Here is a 19253-nt window from a genome sequence, read left to right as displayed (position 1 = left end):
GATCCAAGCTCAACTCGTGATCACTTCACTCGATTAGAGGGGATAAAGACTGATGGATACGGTCATACAGAAGATATTCTTAGTTCATGATTCAAAAACAGTAAACAGACCTCTGTCTCGAAGATGGGTGTAACAGAAACCGTGTTCGAGGACGACCTCGGAAATGGGGGTAGCATAATACATATACTTGTGCAATGGTGTTATTCACCATTTTGGTAGGCTGATGGATCATCTTTTTTTGTGCAACCTCAGAAACAGAGCTTCTAAGATTGTTCGTCAACGCGTTGAAGAAAGATAGCGTCGTAATTCAACTGACCCAAGTAGCCGACCAAGGTCTATAAACAAAGAACCTAGCTTTTTGGTCTTTACAATTAACTAGTCTCAAACAATTAGATTATTATAAACCCAAAAAATATGAAAAAGAAAAAAAAATGATTATCAACTTCTACATAATCGAGGAGATCTTATTATATATATAAAAAAAGTGACATAACTTTAATAAGTTTCTTAAAATTTGTGCTTTGTTGCAAATTCTAGAAACTAGGATGTTTAGGCTCTTTGTTTAGCTGAGCTCTATATTCAGTCAATTATGCACTCCTTTGTTCTAACATGTTTGCATTTGAATATCAATTTTGTTTCCTTTTGAATAAATCAAAAGGCTATAAGATAATATCATTTTTTACAATGGTTTATTTCTTAAAGAATGATTGTTTAAGCACTCAAAATTGTACCTACTTGTTAGAGATCCATAGAGATATTCTCTTCTTTATAAGGGCTATCTAGGCTATCAACCATAAGAGTTAACCAAGTACTACGTATTATGATTATCAAAGCATCAGAAAACCTCAATACTTTAAGCTCGAAAGACTCAAGTAAAATTAGCTCATTTCATGAATTGAATATATTTCACGAATTGAATATATATGCAAGACAATACATGGTAAATTGCCAAATTGGTGATAATAATTAAGAACCCACCTTTTTCCATTTTACTTATAACACGTTTTTTCACAATAAAATAGTAAAAAAGACACCATACTATCATCTACAGGTATAATATAATACGGAGTATAATTAAATAAGAAGATATTTATAGTATTGGTTGTATCATGTATTTATTTATTTATTGTTATACTGTTTAGTTATAAAATCATCTCTTCTATAACTCATTTGGTTGTAGAATAGAAGTTGATGCTAGTAGTATAACGGAAATTTGTAATCTTTGAAATTTGGAAGTTTGGCTTAAATATACGTGTATTTGCCCGCGGAATGGGCTCCGATGTTTGGGCTTCAATGTCTAGTTGGGGCATATCCACTACACTCTCATACCTACCTCACTGGCTGATTCCTAAAATGTTCCAACACAATTTTACCTTTTATTTATTTATTTATTTTTGGAAAGGATTGTCTCATTTTTTTATTGTTTAATGAATAACGAATAAAATAATAAAAAAAAATGACTCTAGGAAACAAGAGCTAAATGATTGAAATTTTTTTATCAACTTTTCATAAATAACCAACTTTGCATGCACTTTTTAAACAAGAAACAGCAACATGAATGTCCTTTTATGATCTGATAGTGATATAAAGCTTGAAGAATGGTGTGCCTTTGATCGGGCTAGTTGTTCTCTTAGTAGATATTAGAAGATTGTTGATTGGTTTGGTTGTACTTTGTATTTGCTTGGTTTTTCACATGTGTCATGAAAACCAAGAAATACTCGCAATATCTAGATCATCAATTGAAGCAGAGTACCATTCAATGGTAACATAAGCTGTGACTTTCGAATTAAAAGTGGTCAAAGCATCTAATAGGGGTTAAGGGTGGGTCAGCGTTATATTCCTCAAAATTCAGTATTTCATGAGAGAACGACATACATTGAAGCAATTTGTCATTTTGTGAGGGACGCAATTAAAGATGAAACAAATAAGCTCTCCTTTGTACACATTGTCAAAGAAGCAAATGGCAGCTATTTTTACCAAAGCATTGGGAAAGGCTCAATTTGAGTTTATTCTTCCCTAGTTTAGGCATTCAAGATCTTCATGCTTCATCCTGAGAGGGGGGGAGGAGGTGTTGATATATTAATCTTTAGAGTCCTAGTTTAAGAGAAGTTACATGTGTAGATTATATTCTTTGAGTCGGTTGACATAAGCTCTAGGGTATCTTTTATATATACATTTGAAGTTAGATTGATGAGAAGATTGAGATTTTGACACTAATTTGTCAATACGTCATGACAATAAATTAAATAATTTTTCTTGATGTAATTGCAATGATGATCTACTCCAAACAAGCATTTGTATCTTACAAGATATAATCAAGACCATTTTTTTGCCTAGATGCGTGTGCTATGAACTTTTATTATCACTCATATTAAATTATTAATCATATTTTTCAAGTCTCAATCTTATCTTTCCCTCCATTTCTTACATTAGAAGTGCTAAACTAAAAGAATGATATGCTTTATTGCTATAATTTTTTGTTCATACAAAAGAGTCATGATGTAGACCACACAAATCAAATAGGATGGAATAATGGATATTCAAAAGCGAGGATGAGGACCCGAGTCCAAATGTATAGTATTTCACTTTGTAATTGTAAAACATATATACTAGTATATGGCTCTATAAAGAAGCACATACGCAGTATTATTGCACTCCAAATTTTACAACACCCAAAGCCCTAATATGTTTGATTTAAATTTGTCACTTAGACAAATTGTTGTGCTAATTTGTGGTGGAGAGCGAGAAGTATAGAATTACATTGAAAAAGTTAAAATGGCATAACAAAATAAATTTTTAGGCTAGACCATCCAAATATAAGAAGAAAGATAGTTGAAGAATGGAAGGGTAAAAATGGGCCACTTTGACGGACCATACGGTTTACAGTCACTTGATAGTGATATGATTAACAAAAAAACTTGATATTAAATTAGTGAATCGTGTAGAAAAGAGAAAGCATTAGTTAATACCCTTTCAAAAAAATAAAAATAAATTATTAGTTAATATAGAACATGGCTCAAAATTATTCGAAATGTAGCGTTTAGCTCCATCCATATATAACCACAAAAAATATCTTCTTAATATGTTGTCATCTCAAAAACCACCTCTTTAAATTCTTTATTGAAAAAGATAATTAAGTTGATGAACATTTAACATGGAAATAAATGTAATTGGCCTTTTAAAGTCATTAGTTCAACTCCAATGATATAAATCATTAACCTACCTTGATCGTAATTATTGTTAAGCACTATTGCGGTGATTTTGACCTGGCTTGATTGATTAACATGCACATACATGCACTTTACAAAATTACATATCTTTATGGATTTTGCGGAAGTAATTAATTAGTTGAGTTGCACTCATCACCTAAATCATGCCATTTGCTAGCATTGGATGCAGGTATATCAGTATATTAATACTACGTAGATCGTATTTTATGTCCGTTCTACTCACTTTAATTATTCGGATTATTTTCTTCAACTCACTTTAAAATAGACCATATCTCTTTTATGATATTATGTTAGCTAAAATATTTTGCATTTTTCACATTTACTTTCTTAGTAATTTAAATTATTGAATTTTTTAAAACACAAACTCGTCTAATTATTCAATTTCTCTTACTTTATTATTGATAGTACAGAGTATAATACAGCATCATCATATTTGTGCGTTGCATGTTGATAGTTTATCAATTTTCAACGTACACCCATCATCATTATTCCCATAGTTTTCACGATTCTCCCGATATAAGTTGGGGCCAAATGTACATAGCAAACCTTTATATTTCATGCAAAATTGTTTTAGACTTTTAGTTGATCCTTAGTTTGATTTACATTTTTTTTTTTTGAAGGACTTAGTTTGATTTACATTATTAACTAAAAAGGGTAATTAGTTGCATATAAGGGGATAGTCTTATACTCTTATGTCGTTACATTGAAGTGTATCCTATACTAATTTTTATTGGGCGTGCTTAGCCTATATATGAACTCTAGTGACTAGTGAATAGTGATTGAAGGTTTTTGTTTTTTTTTGTTTTTTGAGGACAAGTGATTGAAGATTATTATATTACCTACTAATACATTATATATTAAAATTGAAAAGAAAAGGAAAAAGAAAAAGAAAAAACTATATATAATAATATTGGAAAAAAATAGGATGAGATAAAGAAAGGAAAACAAGTTAGAAGTGACTAGTTAGAGAGAAAGAAAGGCGAGAAAATTCAAACTCCACTTCGACGACTGTTTTGTCTCCCTATTATCCTCCTTATTTGCAATTGATGAGGTAATTGGTTAAACACCTAGTGATTCGGTAATTTGTTAAGCTTTGGTAATACCGTAATATATATATTTTGAAAGGTTTGAAACAATAGTACACCTTATTACTCCATAGTATTCAATCCGTCTTTAAATAAAAGCCTCATTTCCCTCCAAATTTATTTTCCAGATCATAAATAAAAGTCTTATTTCTTATTTGCATTGTATATCAAATCCACCAACTTTTTGTTTCATTTTTAATCAACAAGACTCATCTAGCTCCATAATTTATTTTTTTCTTACATCCCAACTAGATAAACAATAAACTATTCTCACTATTTATCCACAACACCCTATTGTAATTTATTTTCTACTATATTTAATTATTTAAGAACAAACAGAGTATTGAGTATTACTCTGTAGTAATACTAGTAATAACTAAAGACTAATTGGTAGCGACAAATTTGTGGTACACTCATAGTCTTATGTATTGTTTGGGAAATTGTTTTCCCTCCTTTTTTTTTACATTATTCGAATTTTATGATAATTTATTGCTCCTCATAAATTAAATAAATGTCGTAAATACTCATAGATCTCGCGGAGTCCCTATTGTTGTTGTATCTAACTCATAATATTTGATGTGGCCATACAAACAAGGGTACACTAAATCTAGCTACCAAAAAATGTAATCTGCTTTGCCCATTATCGTGGATGCCCTAATAACGTTATTTTCAAAGTATTTATTAGTATTGCATTTATGCATAAAATAAATGATATACGCATTATACATCTCTTTTGGTTTCGTAAAGTTAATATAAAGTGAAAATATTAAGTGTAATCAAACAATACCAATCAATGTATTTATTAATTTAGAAAATGCATTTAAACATTTACGTGCAACACTAAAGGTTGTACTCCCTCCATCTTTTATTTTTGCCCTATTGTCATTCTTGGGGTTAAAATTTGAAAACTTTAACCATAAATTACCGTTAATCAAAGATAATTTAGTCATGACTAATGAGTAGTCTTGTTAGATTTGTCTCATTATATATTTTATTAAAATCACCTCTTTTTTTTTTTTAATTGTTTCAAAAAAAAAAACACCTTTTTTATAATTTTTACTTGTATGAAAATAAAATATAGACGTTTTAATACGTGTTTTGGAAACCGTGCACAGTCAAACAAGGCAAAAAAATAGTGACAGAGGGAATATTACTTGTATATACTTTGTTTCGTACGGAGTATTTTTTTTTTTAATGCAACGCAATACCATTTACTCCATACCATTTACTCCATACCATTTTAGTTAGGTCAATAATGTGCATATTAATTTAAAAAATGTAATTCTTCCACTTTATATTGATCTTCTCGCTTAGAATTTTAATTTTTTGTGATACAAAATTCAATAATAAATTTATATTATTCAAATTATTCTATTAAATTCACTTTTTATTCTATATAACTACGTAAATTTATTTTTAATAAAAATTTGAGACTAATTTAACTACATAGTAACAATTGGTTATATTACTCCTTCTATTCATAAATGTATATATTTTATGATTTTATATACTTGATACTTCATGAATAATAAATTTTTCTTTCACCGCATTATAATACTCCGTACTTTACTCATTTTACCTCTTATGTTTCAATTCTCTATCTTCTCGTAATATTTTGCACAAGGATTAAGAGTTCAAATTTTTGGGTTAGTTTCTCTATCCGTTTATTAACAATATATTCTAATCAAATCCAATTAATTTTTTCAATCCACTATAGTATGTTACTTGCTTTTCATCATCATCATATTGAATGGGATTAGATAATTAATGGCATATCACACTCTATTACGGGGACACAAACAATATGAAAACAAATAAATCAAAGGCTTACAATTCAATTAAGGATTTACACAATAAACTTCATTCTCCTCCGTAATTGAGTTGGAGAAAACGTAGTACGTCCGTTTTGACATTTGTCATTCCATCATAATTAGTATGAACTATAACTTGGTCTTATTTAAGACTTTTTCATTGCAAATACACATAGTATTTAATAGAGGACGAAATATGAGAATAGTTAGCATCCCATCTCTCCTTATAGAAAGAATTGCTAGCTAACTTTTTTAATGGAAATTTGCTAGCTAACTTAGCAATTAAGTTTTTGACAGTTATATCATACCTACATTTTCTGATTCACATCAGTACTCCCTCCATCCTTTGGTGTATGTATGTTACATTTGCTATTTCAAAATTCAAAGTTAAGTTTACGATATTTAACCATACATTAACAATTAGGCAAAAGCTAATGAACGTCCTGGGGGCGTTGGATAAGATAACTAAAATAAAAGATAATGAATTAAAATGAACATTAATTACACCAATCGAAACATGATTTTGACATGCATTCCTAAATTAATACTATCTTAAGAAATATTTTAAATGTTTATCCAACGCCTCGGGGCGTTCAGTAACAAAAATTTTTTTTAAATTTTTTTTTACAAACATATAATTAAAGATATTACCAGTCAAACTTATTTCTTAAAAATCATTAATATTGAATAGGGTAAACATTGAGGGATGAAAAGAGTATACGAACACCATCCTTTAATAAACATTGCATAATCCTCAACCCCCCCCCCCCCCCCAAAAAAAAAAAAAAAAAAAAATCTCAAATTGCAAATTCTAATTTTATACAGTACTACTGTATTAGTAGAGTGGATACCTTAGAGCTCACTCATTGCATATTACAGCAGAAAAACACAGAATTTATGAAAGATTGAGAAGGTTTTTCTTTCTCCCTTAAATTTTAAATTTTTTCAAATAAAAAAATTCAAAGAGCCCATGTGTGCAGGAATCTAGGCAAAAATCAATCAAAAAATTCCCCCAAAAAATTAAATTAATTATAAAAAATAAAATTTCCTTTTGTATTAACTTCCTCATTTAATGTCTTCACCTACACCTCCTGCCCGTTTTGAGAACCTGCATTGCTCTCTTCTCATTTATTACTCAACTTTCTCTCTCTACTTTCTCTCTCTTCCTTCTTCTCTCTCTCACTTCTTCTGTGGCAGCAAATTCATTCCTCTCTTTCATTCTTGTGAATTCTTCCCAGCAACCCCTCTTAGTAGTACACAAGTTAGGTGCAAAATTTACCCCTTTCTTGGTAAATTTATGGTGCATTGATCATCATGAATTGCTCAACTTATCAAGACTCCATTAAAGTTCTGGTTTTTACACTTTTTTATCCAAAAAGGTGAAACTTTCTTCAACCCACTTTGCAAAATCCAATCTTTCAGAGTTGCACTGTCATATTTTACCCATTTGAGTGTTAGAAAGGGTTAAAAATGAGGTTTTGAATCTGGGGTTTTGCCAACTTTTTACCATTTGAGCTTCAGAAATGTGGAAGAAAGGAAGAATTTGTACTGGGGTTTTTTCTGCACCTGAGGTAAAAATACTTTTCTGCTGTTAAATTTAGGAAATGGGTTTGCTGTTCATGTTGCTTAGGAGACAAGATTGATAATGGGGTTTTTCTCTTCCGAAAGCATAATTTTGTGACCTAGTTTTGTTGTATGATGGAACCCACCAGGTGTTTAATAATATGTTTGAATTCATGGGTGTTGAAATTTGTAGCAAAGTTTTTGGTGTTTGCTATAGTTTATTCAGATTTCTGGTGGTTGGTTTCTGGTTTAGGTTCAATGTCTTCTATTGCTGTTTCATATGGTGAGAATGGTCCTGTTTTTTGTGGGTTGAAATCAGATGGGTCCAATTCTGCAACCTGTTATGGTGCAAATAATGCTATAATTTATGGAACTCCAATACATCTCAGTTTCCTGGGTTTAACTGGGGGTGATGGGTTTGTTTGTGGACTTCTAATGGACTCATATCAGCCTTATTGTTGGGGGGATAGTGGGTTTGTTCGAATTGGTGTTCCTCAACCCATGAAACCGGGTGCTCGATATGTTGAAATTAGTGCAGGTGATAACCATTTGTGTGGTTTAAGGACACCCTTGACAGGAGATCTTAGGAACACTTCTTTGGTTGATTGTTGGGGTTATAACATGACTAAGAATTATGTTTTTGGTGGGCAAATTAAGTCTATTTCTTCTGGTTCTGAATTCAATTGTGGGTTATTTGCTGAAAATAGAACTGTATTCTGTTGGGGTGATGAGACTAGCAGTCATGTGATTAGCCTGCTACCTAAGAATTCGCGGTTTCAGATGATTGCAGCTGGTGGATATCATGTTTGTGGCATCCTGGAAGGAGTTGATTCTAGGGCTTCTTGTTGGGGAAGTAGCGGTAACATTGAAGAAGAGATCGCAGCTGGTTATTCAGGAAATGGCAATGTGAATATTCCTCCAAAAGATTCAATGCTTTCCATTATTGGGGGAAAATTCCAAGCCTGTGGAATTAGGGGTTTAGATCGTGGGGTGGTTTGTTGGGGTTTTATCATGCGACAAGCTACTAAACCTCCCAAGAAGGCCAAGGTTTACACCATTGCTGCTGGAGACTATTTTGCTTGCGGAATACTAATTGAAAAGTCTTTATCGCCTATGTGTTGGGGATTCGGGTTTCCTGCCACTGTTCCATTCGCGGCCACTCCTGGAAGATGCCAGTCTGAGCCATGCACTGATGGTCATTATGAATTTAAACAAGGCCAAGCAACCTGCAGAAACCCAAATACTCATATATGTCTGCCTTGTTTGAATAATTGTCCCAAGGATATGTATCTCAAAGGTGGATGTTCTCAACAATTTGACATTAAGTCATGTGCATATAACTGTTCAAGTTGTGTGTCGTCTGACTGCATTTCAAATTGTTCCGCCATTGCTAGTTCAGGTAATTTTGGTGGGAAGAAAAATGTGAAGTTTTGGGCAATTCAGATTCCAATCATAGTTGCAGAGGTGGTTTTTGCTCTCTTCTTGGCTATAGTAGTGTCTTTATTGGCAATTCTATATGTTCGATACAAGCTTCGAAACTGTCAATGCTCAGCAAGCAGGGTTTGGAATTCGAAGAAAAATGGAGGAAACAATGGATCTTCTAGAGATAATCCGAAGATAAGGCCTGACATGGAGGAGCTGAAGATCAGAAGAGCTAAAGTTTTTTCCTATGAAGAGCTTGAAAAGGCCACCAGTGGATTCAAAGAGGAGTCAATAGTGGGTAGAGGAAGTTTCTCATGTGTTTTCAAAGGAGTCTTGAAGGATGGAACAGTAGTAGCTGTTAAGAGGGCTATAATGACTTCTGACCAAAAGAAGAACTCAAAAGAGTTTCACACAGAACTTGATTTGTTGTCAAGGTTAAACCATGCCCATCTCCTCAACCTGCTAGGATACTGCGAAGAAGGAGGAGAAAGGCTCTTGGTTTATGAGTACATGGCTCATGGGTCATTACACCAACACCTCCATGGGAAAGACAAGTCACTGAAGGAGCAATTAGATTGGGTTCGCAGAGTCACCATAGCTGTTCAAGCATCACGAGGAATCGAATACTTGCATGGTTATGCTTGTCCTCCTGTGATACACCGAGACATAAAATCTTCAAACATTCTCATTGATGAAGAGCACAATGCACGAGTGGCTGATTTTGGACTCTCTCTCCTCGGCCCTGTAGACAGCAGTTCCCCCTTAGCTGAGCTACCAGCTGGAACTCTGGGGTACCTTGACCCTGAATACTACAGACTTCACTACCTAACAACTAAATCTGATGTGTATAGCTTTGGTGTTCTGCTCTTGGAAATACTTAGTGGTAGAAAGGCCATAGATATGCAGTTTGAAGAAGGTAATATAGTTGAATGGGCAGTTCCTTTGATTAAAGCAGGAGATATATCAGCTCTTTTAGATCCCATTTTGAAACCTCCCTCGGAAATTGAAGCACTCAGAAGAATAGCGAATGTGGCTTGTAAATGTGTGAGAATGAGAGGGAAAGATAGACCGTCAATGGACAAAGTCACGACAGCTTTAGAACGAGCCCTTGCTCTTCTTATGGGTACCCCTTGTAGTGAGCAGCCTATTCTACCAACAGAGGTAGTTTTAGGAAGCAGCAGAATGCATAAGAAATCATCTCAAAGATCTTCAAACCCCTCAGAAACCGATATAGGTTCAGCTGAGGATCAGAGGTTTGAGTTTAGAGCTCCTTCATGGATTACATTTCCTAGTGTCACTTCCTCTCAGAGAAGAAAGTCTTCTGTTTCTGAAGCTGATGTTGAAAATGCAAAGAATCCCGAGGCCAAAAACGTGGGCAGTGGAAGAAATGGTGCAGAGGGATTAAATAGTTTGGAAGAAGAAATTGGTCCTGCTTCTCCACAGGAAAGTTTGTTCCTGAAGCATAATTTCTAGGATTGATGACTATATATGCAAAACACCAGATTTAGGGGAGAGTTTGGTTGATTGTTTTCGCATAACTATCATGATTTAATCCAATTTTTTTTAAAAATGTAAAGAAGAATGGGGAAGCCTAATGTAATTTTTTAGAGAAAAAATGTTACCTTTAGATTTCATAAATGCATGCCCTACTAGCAGATTCAACTGTAGTATTGAGCATTTGAGCCCACCAGCTATTCACTTCCCAAACTGATAGGAAACATAGTTTAAATTACTCCTATATCACCTTCATTTTTTCCCTTTATTACAGGACAGATCTTCTGACATTAATTTATGGCTTTGATGTAGGGCACTCTGATGTTTAAGTTAAGCAGCTCAAAACACAGATATAAGCTGCAATTTATGCATCTGTTGCAAATTAATCTGATTCAGGTTTGTGTACAGAAAAAACAATATGAGTAGTAAAAATTCTTAACGTTCAAATAGCAACTTAATGTATTCATAATTTTTAATGCAATCACTTCTCTATTATCTGCCAGATAACAATTCATACTTAATACTTCCTCCGTTCTTTCGCATCACTTGCCTTTTAGGGAAGTTTCACAAATATTACATGACTTCCATTTTAGGACAAAAAATATCTATGTTCACACTGCAAGTACCCAACATACCCTTACTTTTTCACACTTTTAATTTAATCTTTACATTACATGGACAATTTTGTATTTTTACGTTTCTCTCTCTTACTTTTTCCCACTACCAAATTTTGCCTTTAAAATCCCTATGATGCAATAAAAAAAGAACGGAGGAAGTATTTAACTTGCAAGTGGAAAATGGTAATATGTTTGATTTAGAGGAAAGATATATGAGTATTCGATTTAGAGGGGAGATGGAAGACGATGAAAGTAAATATAGCATGAAAATTCTACTGGCCTATGTTTCATCGACAGCCTTTATGCTGCAACAAGTTGCAAAGAAAGCAAGCAATTAAGGATCCTGGGTTCCCCAACATTCCCAATCTCTCATACAAGCAACTCTCTTTCTGAGGTATACAAACTCGCAAAGTAGTTCAGAGTGTACATTATAAGCATGTTAATTAGCAGCTGTGATGTTGCAAATCCAGAGTGATGCTGGATTGCTGGTCGATGCTGTAATTTTCTGCAATTCAACTCACACATGGTCTTTGCAGTGATTATTGCTTATCACTGAACCAACCCAAAATATCTGTCATTGAACTCAGTCGAAAGTTTCAGTCTTCCTTGATCTTTTCTCAGATAAAAGAAAACTTTGCCAATGACATTATCAATAGAGGCAAACATTCATGATTTCATCCATATGGTAGTTGTAGGTTCTGCTACCTAGCCATTGATTACTTAGAATTAGCATTCCCATGCCCTGAGAACGACAAGCGTGACAATCTGGAGAAAATTGATGTCGGACTTCCTCTGTTAGCCATTGCCTTCTTAATCTGAACTTCACTATCAGGATCACGCCAGAACTTAATAACATGAAGACTCTCTTCCTCAGTCGACCTTTGAACTATAATCTTCGACGCATACCCTTTCTTTCTCATCAACCCACACAACTCTGACGGCTTATTAGCAGCAAGAGTAAGCATATACAACCAACCCTTCTCAGACAAAAGCTTATCAGCAACAGGTAATATCCTATCAATCACACTCCTCCCATCCTCCCCCCCCCCGCCCACGCAGCAACAATCCCACCAGCCCCCACTTCATCCTCAGGGGTCGGAACATACGGGGGGTTCACAACCACCACATCCACCAACCCCGCAAGGCGGTCCTCCAACGCTGAGGCAATATCCATGTTCATAACCTCGGCGTGAACCCCATGAGCCTTTAATGTCGCCAAGGTTACCTCAACCGCATCCGGATTAATATCAGTTGCAAAACAATGTACACTACTATTAGTATCTTGCCCCAACATTAAGGCTAAAGATGTGATCACATAACCACTACCACATCCTATTTCTAAACACATTGTTGGTTCAAGTTGTAGCAAATTCATTCGATCAGCTAAAAGAGCATCTACTAGAGCAAATGAATCATCACAGGGTTCATAAACTTCAGGGTGAGAAGCAACAAGACGAATATCGGCGATTTTCGAGGTCATGATCACAAATTAATTTCACCTGCTAATGAACAAAATCCAGAAATTGGCAAATTATAATAAAAAATTACAGAAGTTTATAGCTGCATTTTGGATTAAACGAACAACAAAACGATTTAACAAAAAAATAGGCAATGTTCTACGATCTTAATTAGTGTAGATTTAACTGTTTAATAACTACCAAAATCAGCATATAAATCAAAAATTAAAATGCAATTCAAGAGCAATTAATTACCGTCAGAAGTGAATTGGGTGATGAGAATGTTGCAGATGGTTGCTGAATTCAGCGAAAATCAAAAGCCCCAAATTAAATTAGGGTTGCAAGTTGAGAAAAATTACAGGAAATTGAAAGTTATTAAACCCTAATTTTTTTTTTCCAGTTACATATGCTGTATTGTCGAACCAGGATAGACTGATTGCAAAAAGAGGGTGTGATGGTTACTGGCTAGGTCTTAAAGTCTTTTAACCACTTAAGTTAGGTGTTAGGTTATGAAATCAGCAATATATAATACTGCCACGGATCGAACTTTTTAGTCGAACTTTGTGAGTAGATCTTATTTTTGAGAATATGATATACGACAACACGGTTTAATCAACTATATGTTATTTTTATTATTAGTACGTGATCTTATTCTCGAACTTTGGTCGACCGAAAATAATCCTTACTCAACAATTATATTATGAATATATCATACACGACAATGCGATTTAATCAGATACATGCTCTTTATATTACTCGCACCTGATCTTAATCATGCTTTTACATTACTCGCGCGTGATCTTATTCCCGAACTTTGACCAACCGAAAATAATCTTTACTCAACAATTATTTCCAAGTTAAAATTCAATGATTTCTATAGAGGGAGTACTAATTCATCATCAAAAATGTAATTTTTTTTTTCAAAAAAAAAAAGCCAAATAAATGGAAAAATGCCCTCACGCAGGATCGAACTACGGACCTTCAGTTTACAAGACTGACGCTCTACCACTGAGCTATAAGGGCGTTGATGTTAAACTTGAGGTTTTTGTCTTATTTATTCTAAACAAATTCAAAATCTGTTTCAATTCTTTGGTTTTTTTCTCTTTCTATGTTTCCATACAGCAGTATTAGGTCTTCTTAACTGCGCATTATTGTTCAAGAAACTATGATAATAATCATAAGAATATTTTCAAAAATGCCCCTAGTTTATGCAACCAATGTGAATATCTGAAGAGTATACATTAGCGCGACATAATAAGAGTTAGTAAAATGGAACTATATTACAAATAGACCATTGAAGGAACTATTTTTACCCTATTCACCTAATCACGTCGAAAAAGCTTTAAAGTTATAGGATAAGAGATGGAGCAAATTCTTGATACAAATAACTATGCTTACTGTTGCTGATAGTAAGGAGATGGAATCAGACGGGCAAAAATGCTGAAACCATGCATATAGTTGGCTTAAGGCAAGTCAGACATTATCTCTTTCAAAATCAAAAGCAGTTTGCCAAGAACTTGATGCAATATATATGTTTATCTGGGATTACAAACAGGCCTGTACCAAAATGAGCACCAGGGGGGTGTTACCCATTTACAAATGTACGGCTTGAGCAAAAACTATCTAATTACTTTAAAAAGATACGAAATTCAGCTAAATATCCTAAATACCCAAAAGGACACCATTCACAAATTGGAGGAATTGAGATATTTTAAGCAAAAAAACTTCAACTATCCTACAATAAACAGAATCAGGGAATGGTTTTACAATGGAGGGTGAAAATACTTTTTACTGTACTCGGCAGAAGATGGAGTACCAAAATGTGACTAATCAGAGACATAACCGGAGAAATTATTGTCTAAACCAGTACGATTTACAGTAGGCCTAATACTGCTGTAGGGCATTTTAGAAGCATCAAGCTCAGCAGAGCCCATATTTTGGGCCATCCCCTAAGTAGTGTCATGCAAGCCAAATTGTGAGAATTCTGGTGAAGGTGGATGCAAGGTGTTCATGCTGGAAGCCATAGGAATAGATACATTCGGAAAGATGGAATTTTGAACAGTGTCTGAACGAAGACGCTTTTCTAGGTTACATCCTTGTAGCAACTGAGTTTGGGCAGTTGTGGAGCAAGCTGCCCGTTTCTTCATGCCTTTGGAATCTACATGAGAAGAAGCTGTTGCAGAAAACTTTTTCTTGTTCTCAACCTTTTCTTTTTCCAGGTTTAAGGAATTTCTTTCTTCCTTCTGTAGCTCTAGTTGCCGAATGCGTTGTTGAAGGTCGATGGGTGAGTACTCAGAATCCAACTTGAAATCAAAAATGCATCTGATTACACTTTGTAGAGCACGTATTTGTTTTTTTGCACACTTGTTCTGTGTCTTAACCGAATTATTGGAGTTCTGGCAGGTCTTCAATGCAGCTTCATATGTGTAATCCAAGTATGCTTTCAGTAGAGGGTCCGGAGGGAATTTATCAGCCAGATTAAATGCACATATAAAGCGAACAGCCTCAAGCCACTTATTCTCCTTAATAAGAGATCTGATAAGATCTGCACAACAACAAATAAAACCCACAAAATCGATTAAACAGGTTGCTGAAAAATATCATCATGCAGATAATATTTTGACAGTTATATGGAATGCTAGCTAGGTGCATGTACAGGACAAATCAATTCTCATTATAAACATGCAAGTCCCAGCACTGGTTGGCAATCAAAAAGAAGAAAAAATTATAGCCATGGCAATTGTAAACATCAAAGTATAAAGTAGTTAGTTTAGTTTAAGATCAATAAAGAGTGAGGGTCAAATTACCTGGAATCTTTGCTTCCAAACTCAAAGCACGACATAAACTAGGAATTTGTTCAAATTCATAAATATCATCTTTATCAAAGAATGTAGTAAATAGTGCAAGGATTTCATCTGCTTGAAAGGAACTCGACAATTTGTAGGCAGCTAAGAACTTCAAAAAGCCAAAAACAAAGAAGCACTTGGTACTCTCCTTTGCTAATCTAGCCTTCCAACAAGCTGCAAAGTTAATAATATCTTCTTTCAGCACAAAATTAATATGTGGTGAGAGTTGCATCAGCTGCTCTAACAAAACATTGCAACATGAAACGTTGGTGTCGCCCTGAAATTCATCTATTTCTAGATAGAAATCTTGCACTACATTTAAAACAAGCTTTGCAGGATCTGAAGCCCATTGAAGACAATCCAAAACCTTCTCGGGGAATAACTTTAGATCCTTTACATGCTTGACTAAATATGACTTCAACCCATTTGCATCCATCCCCTTGCACAAAGTGCAAAGCTCAATGGAAGGGTCTGTGGATGGTGAAACAAACGCATTCTTCATATGGGGAGTATATGGCTCATTTTTCTGAGGTGATGCTACATTGCTCACTGGCAAGTGAAACATATGTATTAGATATACAATGATGCTCTAAAAAAAAGTAATAATATGTAAGAAAATCTAGCAATTATATCTCTAGCCAATTGATGAGAGTATGAGATAGAAACCAAACAATGAAGAGATGAGTTAAGTTAATATCACTTTCAGTTTTAAAAATTGGATATCCAATAAGTATATTAGTCTAAGCTGATAAATAGGAGCACAACACCCAAAGAGATGATAAACCTTGTCTAATTTAAGCTGCAATTTTTGGGTATAGTTAAAATGAAAAGAAAAATTAAATTCTTCCATACTTGAGTTGAGAGAATAAAGACTGGAAAGGAAGCTGCAATTCTCAAATACTCCACAAAAAAACCCTAATTTTCAAATTCAATGTAAATAATCTATAAATCCAACAAACTTCCAAGTTCCAACCATGTCAATATAAGATAATGAGTAAAACACACCAAGAAATTCATGCAATGCACCTAAATTATACAAGTAGTACAAAAACTATAATGTAATAAACATATACAAGTAGGAGTTCGAAGAGGTAAAGAAGTCAATGGTTGGGAATTTACCTCCATACTTTTGCTGAAAACCAAGTCTAGAATGCAGTTCACCTACCACTCTGTGCTGGCCAACAACCTCACAAAGATTCCTGAGATCCTCCTTGTCGAAGTCCCACCACAGCCAATATACAGCTACCAAAAGCAAGAATCCCATTACCACCATGTAATTCCCACTCTCGGCTCTCATTTTCTCCCTCCATACACAGGCCAACAACCTTGCCTCCTCTCTCACCGCCTTCTTGATTTCAGGCATCAGTTCCATTAACTGTTCCAACAAGAGTACACAACTACTCCTAACAACAATCTCTTCATACTCCATACCATCCTTCTTCAAATGTGGCCGGAAAAACCCTTCCATGGCATCTAGTACCAGTTTTGCAGGATCACTTGATAACTGAAGCGCACTCTGAACCTCTGCACCCATACAATTCTGCTCATCAATCCTATCGTTCAAGAACATTTGTAGAATTTTGCCATCCATCTCCTTGCACAAAGCGGAAAGATCAACAGAAGAGTCCATGGAAGGTGAAACAAATGCATTCTTTACAGGTGGAGTACATGTCTCTTTTTTCTGAGCTTGTGATGCCCTGTTGCTCACTAGCAAGGGAAACATAAGAATTAGAAAGGCACTGATGCTCTAAATTGATTTTGTACTATCAATTTAAAAAACTAGCATCTGTATCACCAGCCAAACGATGAGAAGGAAATAATGCAGGGTCTAGTTTACTTAAAGGCAATGTCAGTATTTTTTTGCTATATCAATTATCCAATATATGTTTCGTATTTTCTCAGTCTAAGCTAAAACATGGGAGTAAAGCATCCAAGTAGATGATAAGCTCGGTTTACTTTAAACTAAATAAACAGGTATGACATACGAAAAGATAATAACTTGTCCCTTCTCTAAAAAATCTTATATACTTGCAAAACCCTGAATCCCTGATTCCCAACTTCAATGTAACTACATTCTTAATCTATATTCTATAATGTCAGCAAACTTCCAACCATACAAAAATATGATTAGAACAAAACACACCAAGAAAATCATGCATTTCACCAATTTGCAGTGCATAAACTTTTATGCAATAAATCAACAAAGAGTTACAAAAACAATAGCTTTCAATGATCAAGAGCTCACCATGAAACTTTTGAAGGATACCAAGTCTCGAATCTAGTTCATCCACTACCCTATGCTGCCGAACAACCTCACACAGACTCCCGAGATCATCCTTGTCGAAATCCCACCATAACCAATACACATCAACCAAAAGCAAAAACCCCAAAAACACCTTATAACTCCCGCTCTCTGCCCTCATTTTCTTCCTCCACACTCGTGCCAGCGCCCTCGCCTCCTCTCTAACCGCCTTTTTTATTTCAGGCTTCAATTCCATCAACTGCTCCAACAAAAGTACACAACTACTCCTAACAACAATCCCATCATACTCCACTTTACCCTTCTTCAAATGGGGTGGGAAAAACCCTTTCATTGCATCTAACACAAGTTTTGCAGGATCACTAGATAATTTAATTGCACTCTTAACCTCTTCACCCATAAATTCATGTTCATCAACCCTATCATTCAAAAACAATTGTAGGGTTTTTCCATCCATTGTAACAAAAAGCTTAATACTAGCATCTTCAGTACTAAATTCACCCCTAAATTCAATTGAAGGTTCAATTTTAACAACTACATTACCCGTTTCGCTTACCTTCACTCCTAGGGTTTTGCATCGATCGCAGACGAAGTTTCCAGTAAAATTGAATTGCTTTTCTTTCAATTCAACTTCTTTTTGACGATTTTCAATGGATTTCTGGATTGAATTTAGGTTTTCTTCTTTTGATTCGAGTTCTTTGTAACGATTTCGGAGTGAAGATTGGATTTTTCCCAAGGAATTTTGCAGGGTTCTCCATTGTTGTGAAAATTGAAATTGAAGAGCAAGAAAACTACTGTTAATTTGATGAATTTGGGATTCCGCAAGTTTGATTTCGGAATACACTTGTTCAGAGGAATCCATGGTAAATTATTTGATTGATAAAAAAGGAACTAAATCCAAGAACTTTGAGCCCTAATTTTTCCCTCCATTTTCCTCATTCTAATATAATAATATTCCCTCCATTCTACACCCTTTTTCCCTTTATTTTTGCCCTATTGTCAATTTTTAGATCAAATTTTAAGAACTTTGACCACAAAATTATAAAGTACCGTTAGCCTATAAGAGATATACAGTTATGTAAAATCTTATTAGATTCGTTATATTGTAAAATTTTATAAATGTCACGTTTTTATTTTTACGTGTATAGAAATAAAGATATACTATCTCCGTTTTTATTTACTAGCAATACAGCCTTGTGGCACGCGTTTTGAGGTTGAGTTAATAATGTAAAGTTGTAAGCAGACAAATTATTCAAAATAATTTTTACACATGATACCTAATCCAACTCTAATCCTCTTGTTAAAATTATATTGATAAAATCGCTCATTTACCTTCACTAATCATCTCCTAAAATTGTGTGCCTAAAAAGTGTGTTGCAAGTAAAAAGAAACGGAGGAAGTATACGTTTTAAGAGGCGTCTTAAAGACTATGAAAAGTCAATGGGGCAAAAAAATAGGGACAAAGAGA

General features: G+C 34.4%; 3 protein-coding genes and 1 non-coding gene across 4 annotated transcripts; 1 reads left to right on the top strand and 3 right to left on the bottom strand.

Moving 5' to 3' along the window:
* Nucleotides 1-6925: 6925 nt before the first annotated feature.
* On the top strand, nucleotides 6926-10978 carry LOC110717755 (serine/threonine-protein kinase-like protein ACR4). The gene has a single exon (XM_021896519.1). The coding sequence runs from the start codon at nucleotides 7822-7824 to the stop codon at nucleotides 10582-10584; it is 2763 nt and encodes a 920-aa protein (XP_021752211.1). The 5' UTR covers nucleotides 6926-7821; the 3' UTR covers nucleotides 10585-10978.
* Nucleotides 10979-11461: 483 nt separating this feature from the next.
* LOC110718137 (hemK methyltransferase family member 2-like) lies at nucleotides 11462-13252 on the bottom strand. The gene is given in 3 exon segments (XM_021896934.1): nucleotides 11462-12268; nucleotides 12271-12721; nucleotides 12935-13252. Coding segments are annotated over 2 exon segments (762 nt in total). The 5' UTR covers nucleotides 12703-12721; nucleotides 12935-13252; the 3' UTR covers nucleotides 11462-11938.
* A 378-nt stretch (nucleotides 13253-13630) lies between these two features.
* On the bottom strand, nucleotides 13631-13702 carry TRNAT-UGU. The gene has a single exon. It is a non-coding gene; the product is annotated as a tRNA-Thr (tRNA).
* A 686-nt stretch (nucleotides 13703-14388) lies between these two features.
* Nucleotides 14389-18749, bottom strand: LOC110717815 (FRIGIDA-like protein 5). Its single transcript, XM_021896594.1, has 4 exons — nucleotides 17771-18749; nucleotides 16645-17232; nucleotides 15487-16074; nucleotides 14389-15224 (listed from the first exon to the last, which is right to left on the bottom strand). The coding sequence occupies exons 1-4, from the start codon at nucleotides 18645-18647 to the stop codon at nucleotides 14629-14631; spliced, it is 2649 nt and encodes an 882-aa protein (XP_021752286.1). The 5' UTR covers nucleotides 18648-18749; the 3' UTR covers nucleotides 14389-14628.
* Nucleotides 18750-19253: the final 504 nt, after the last annotated feature.

The sequence above is a fragment of the Chenopodium quinoa genome, unplaced genomic scaffold, assembly GCF_001683475.1.
Source record: "Chenopodium quinoa cultivar QQ74 unplaced genomic scaffold, ASM168347v1, whole genome shotgun sequence".
NCBI lineage: Eukaryota > Viridiplantae > Streptophyta > Magnoliopsida > Caryophyllales > Amaranthaceae > Chenopodium > Chenopodium quinoa.
This window is presented reverse-complemented; position numbering and strand designations above follow the sequence as displayed.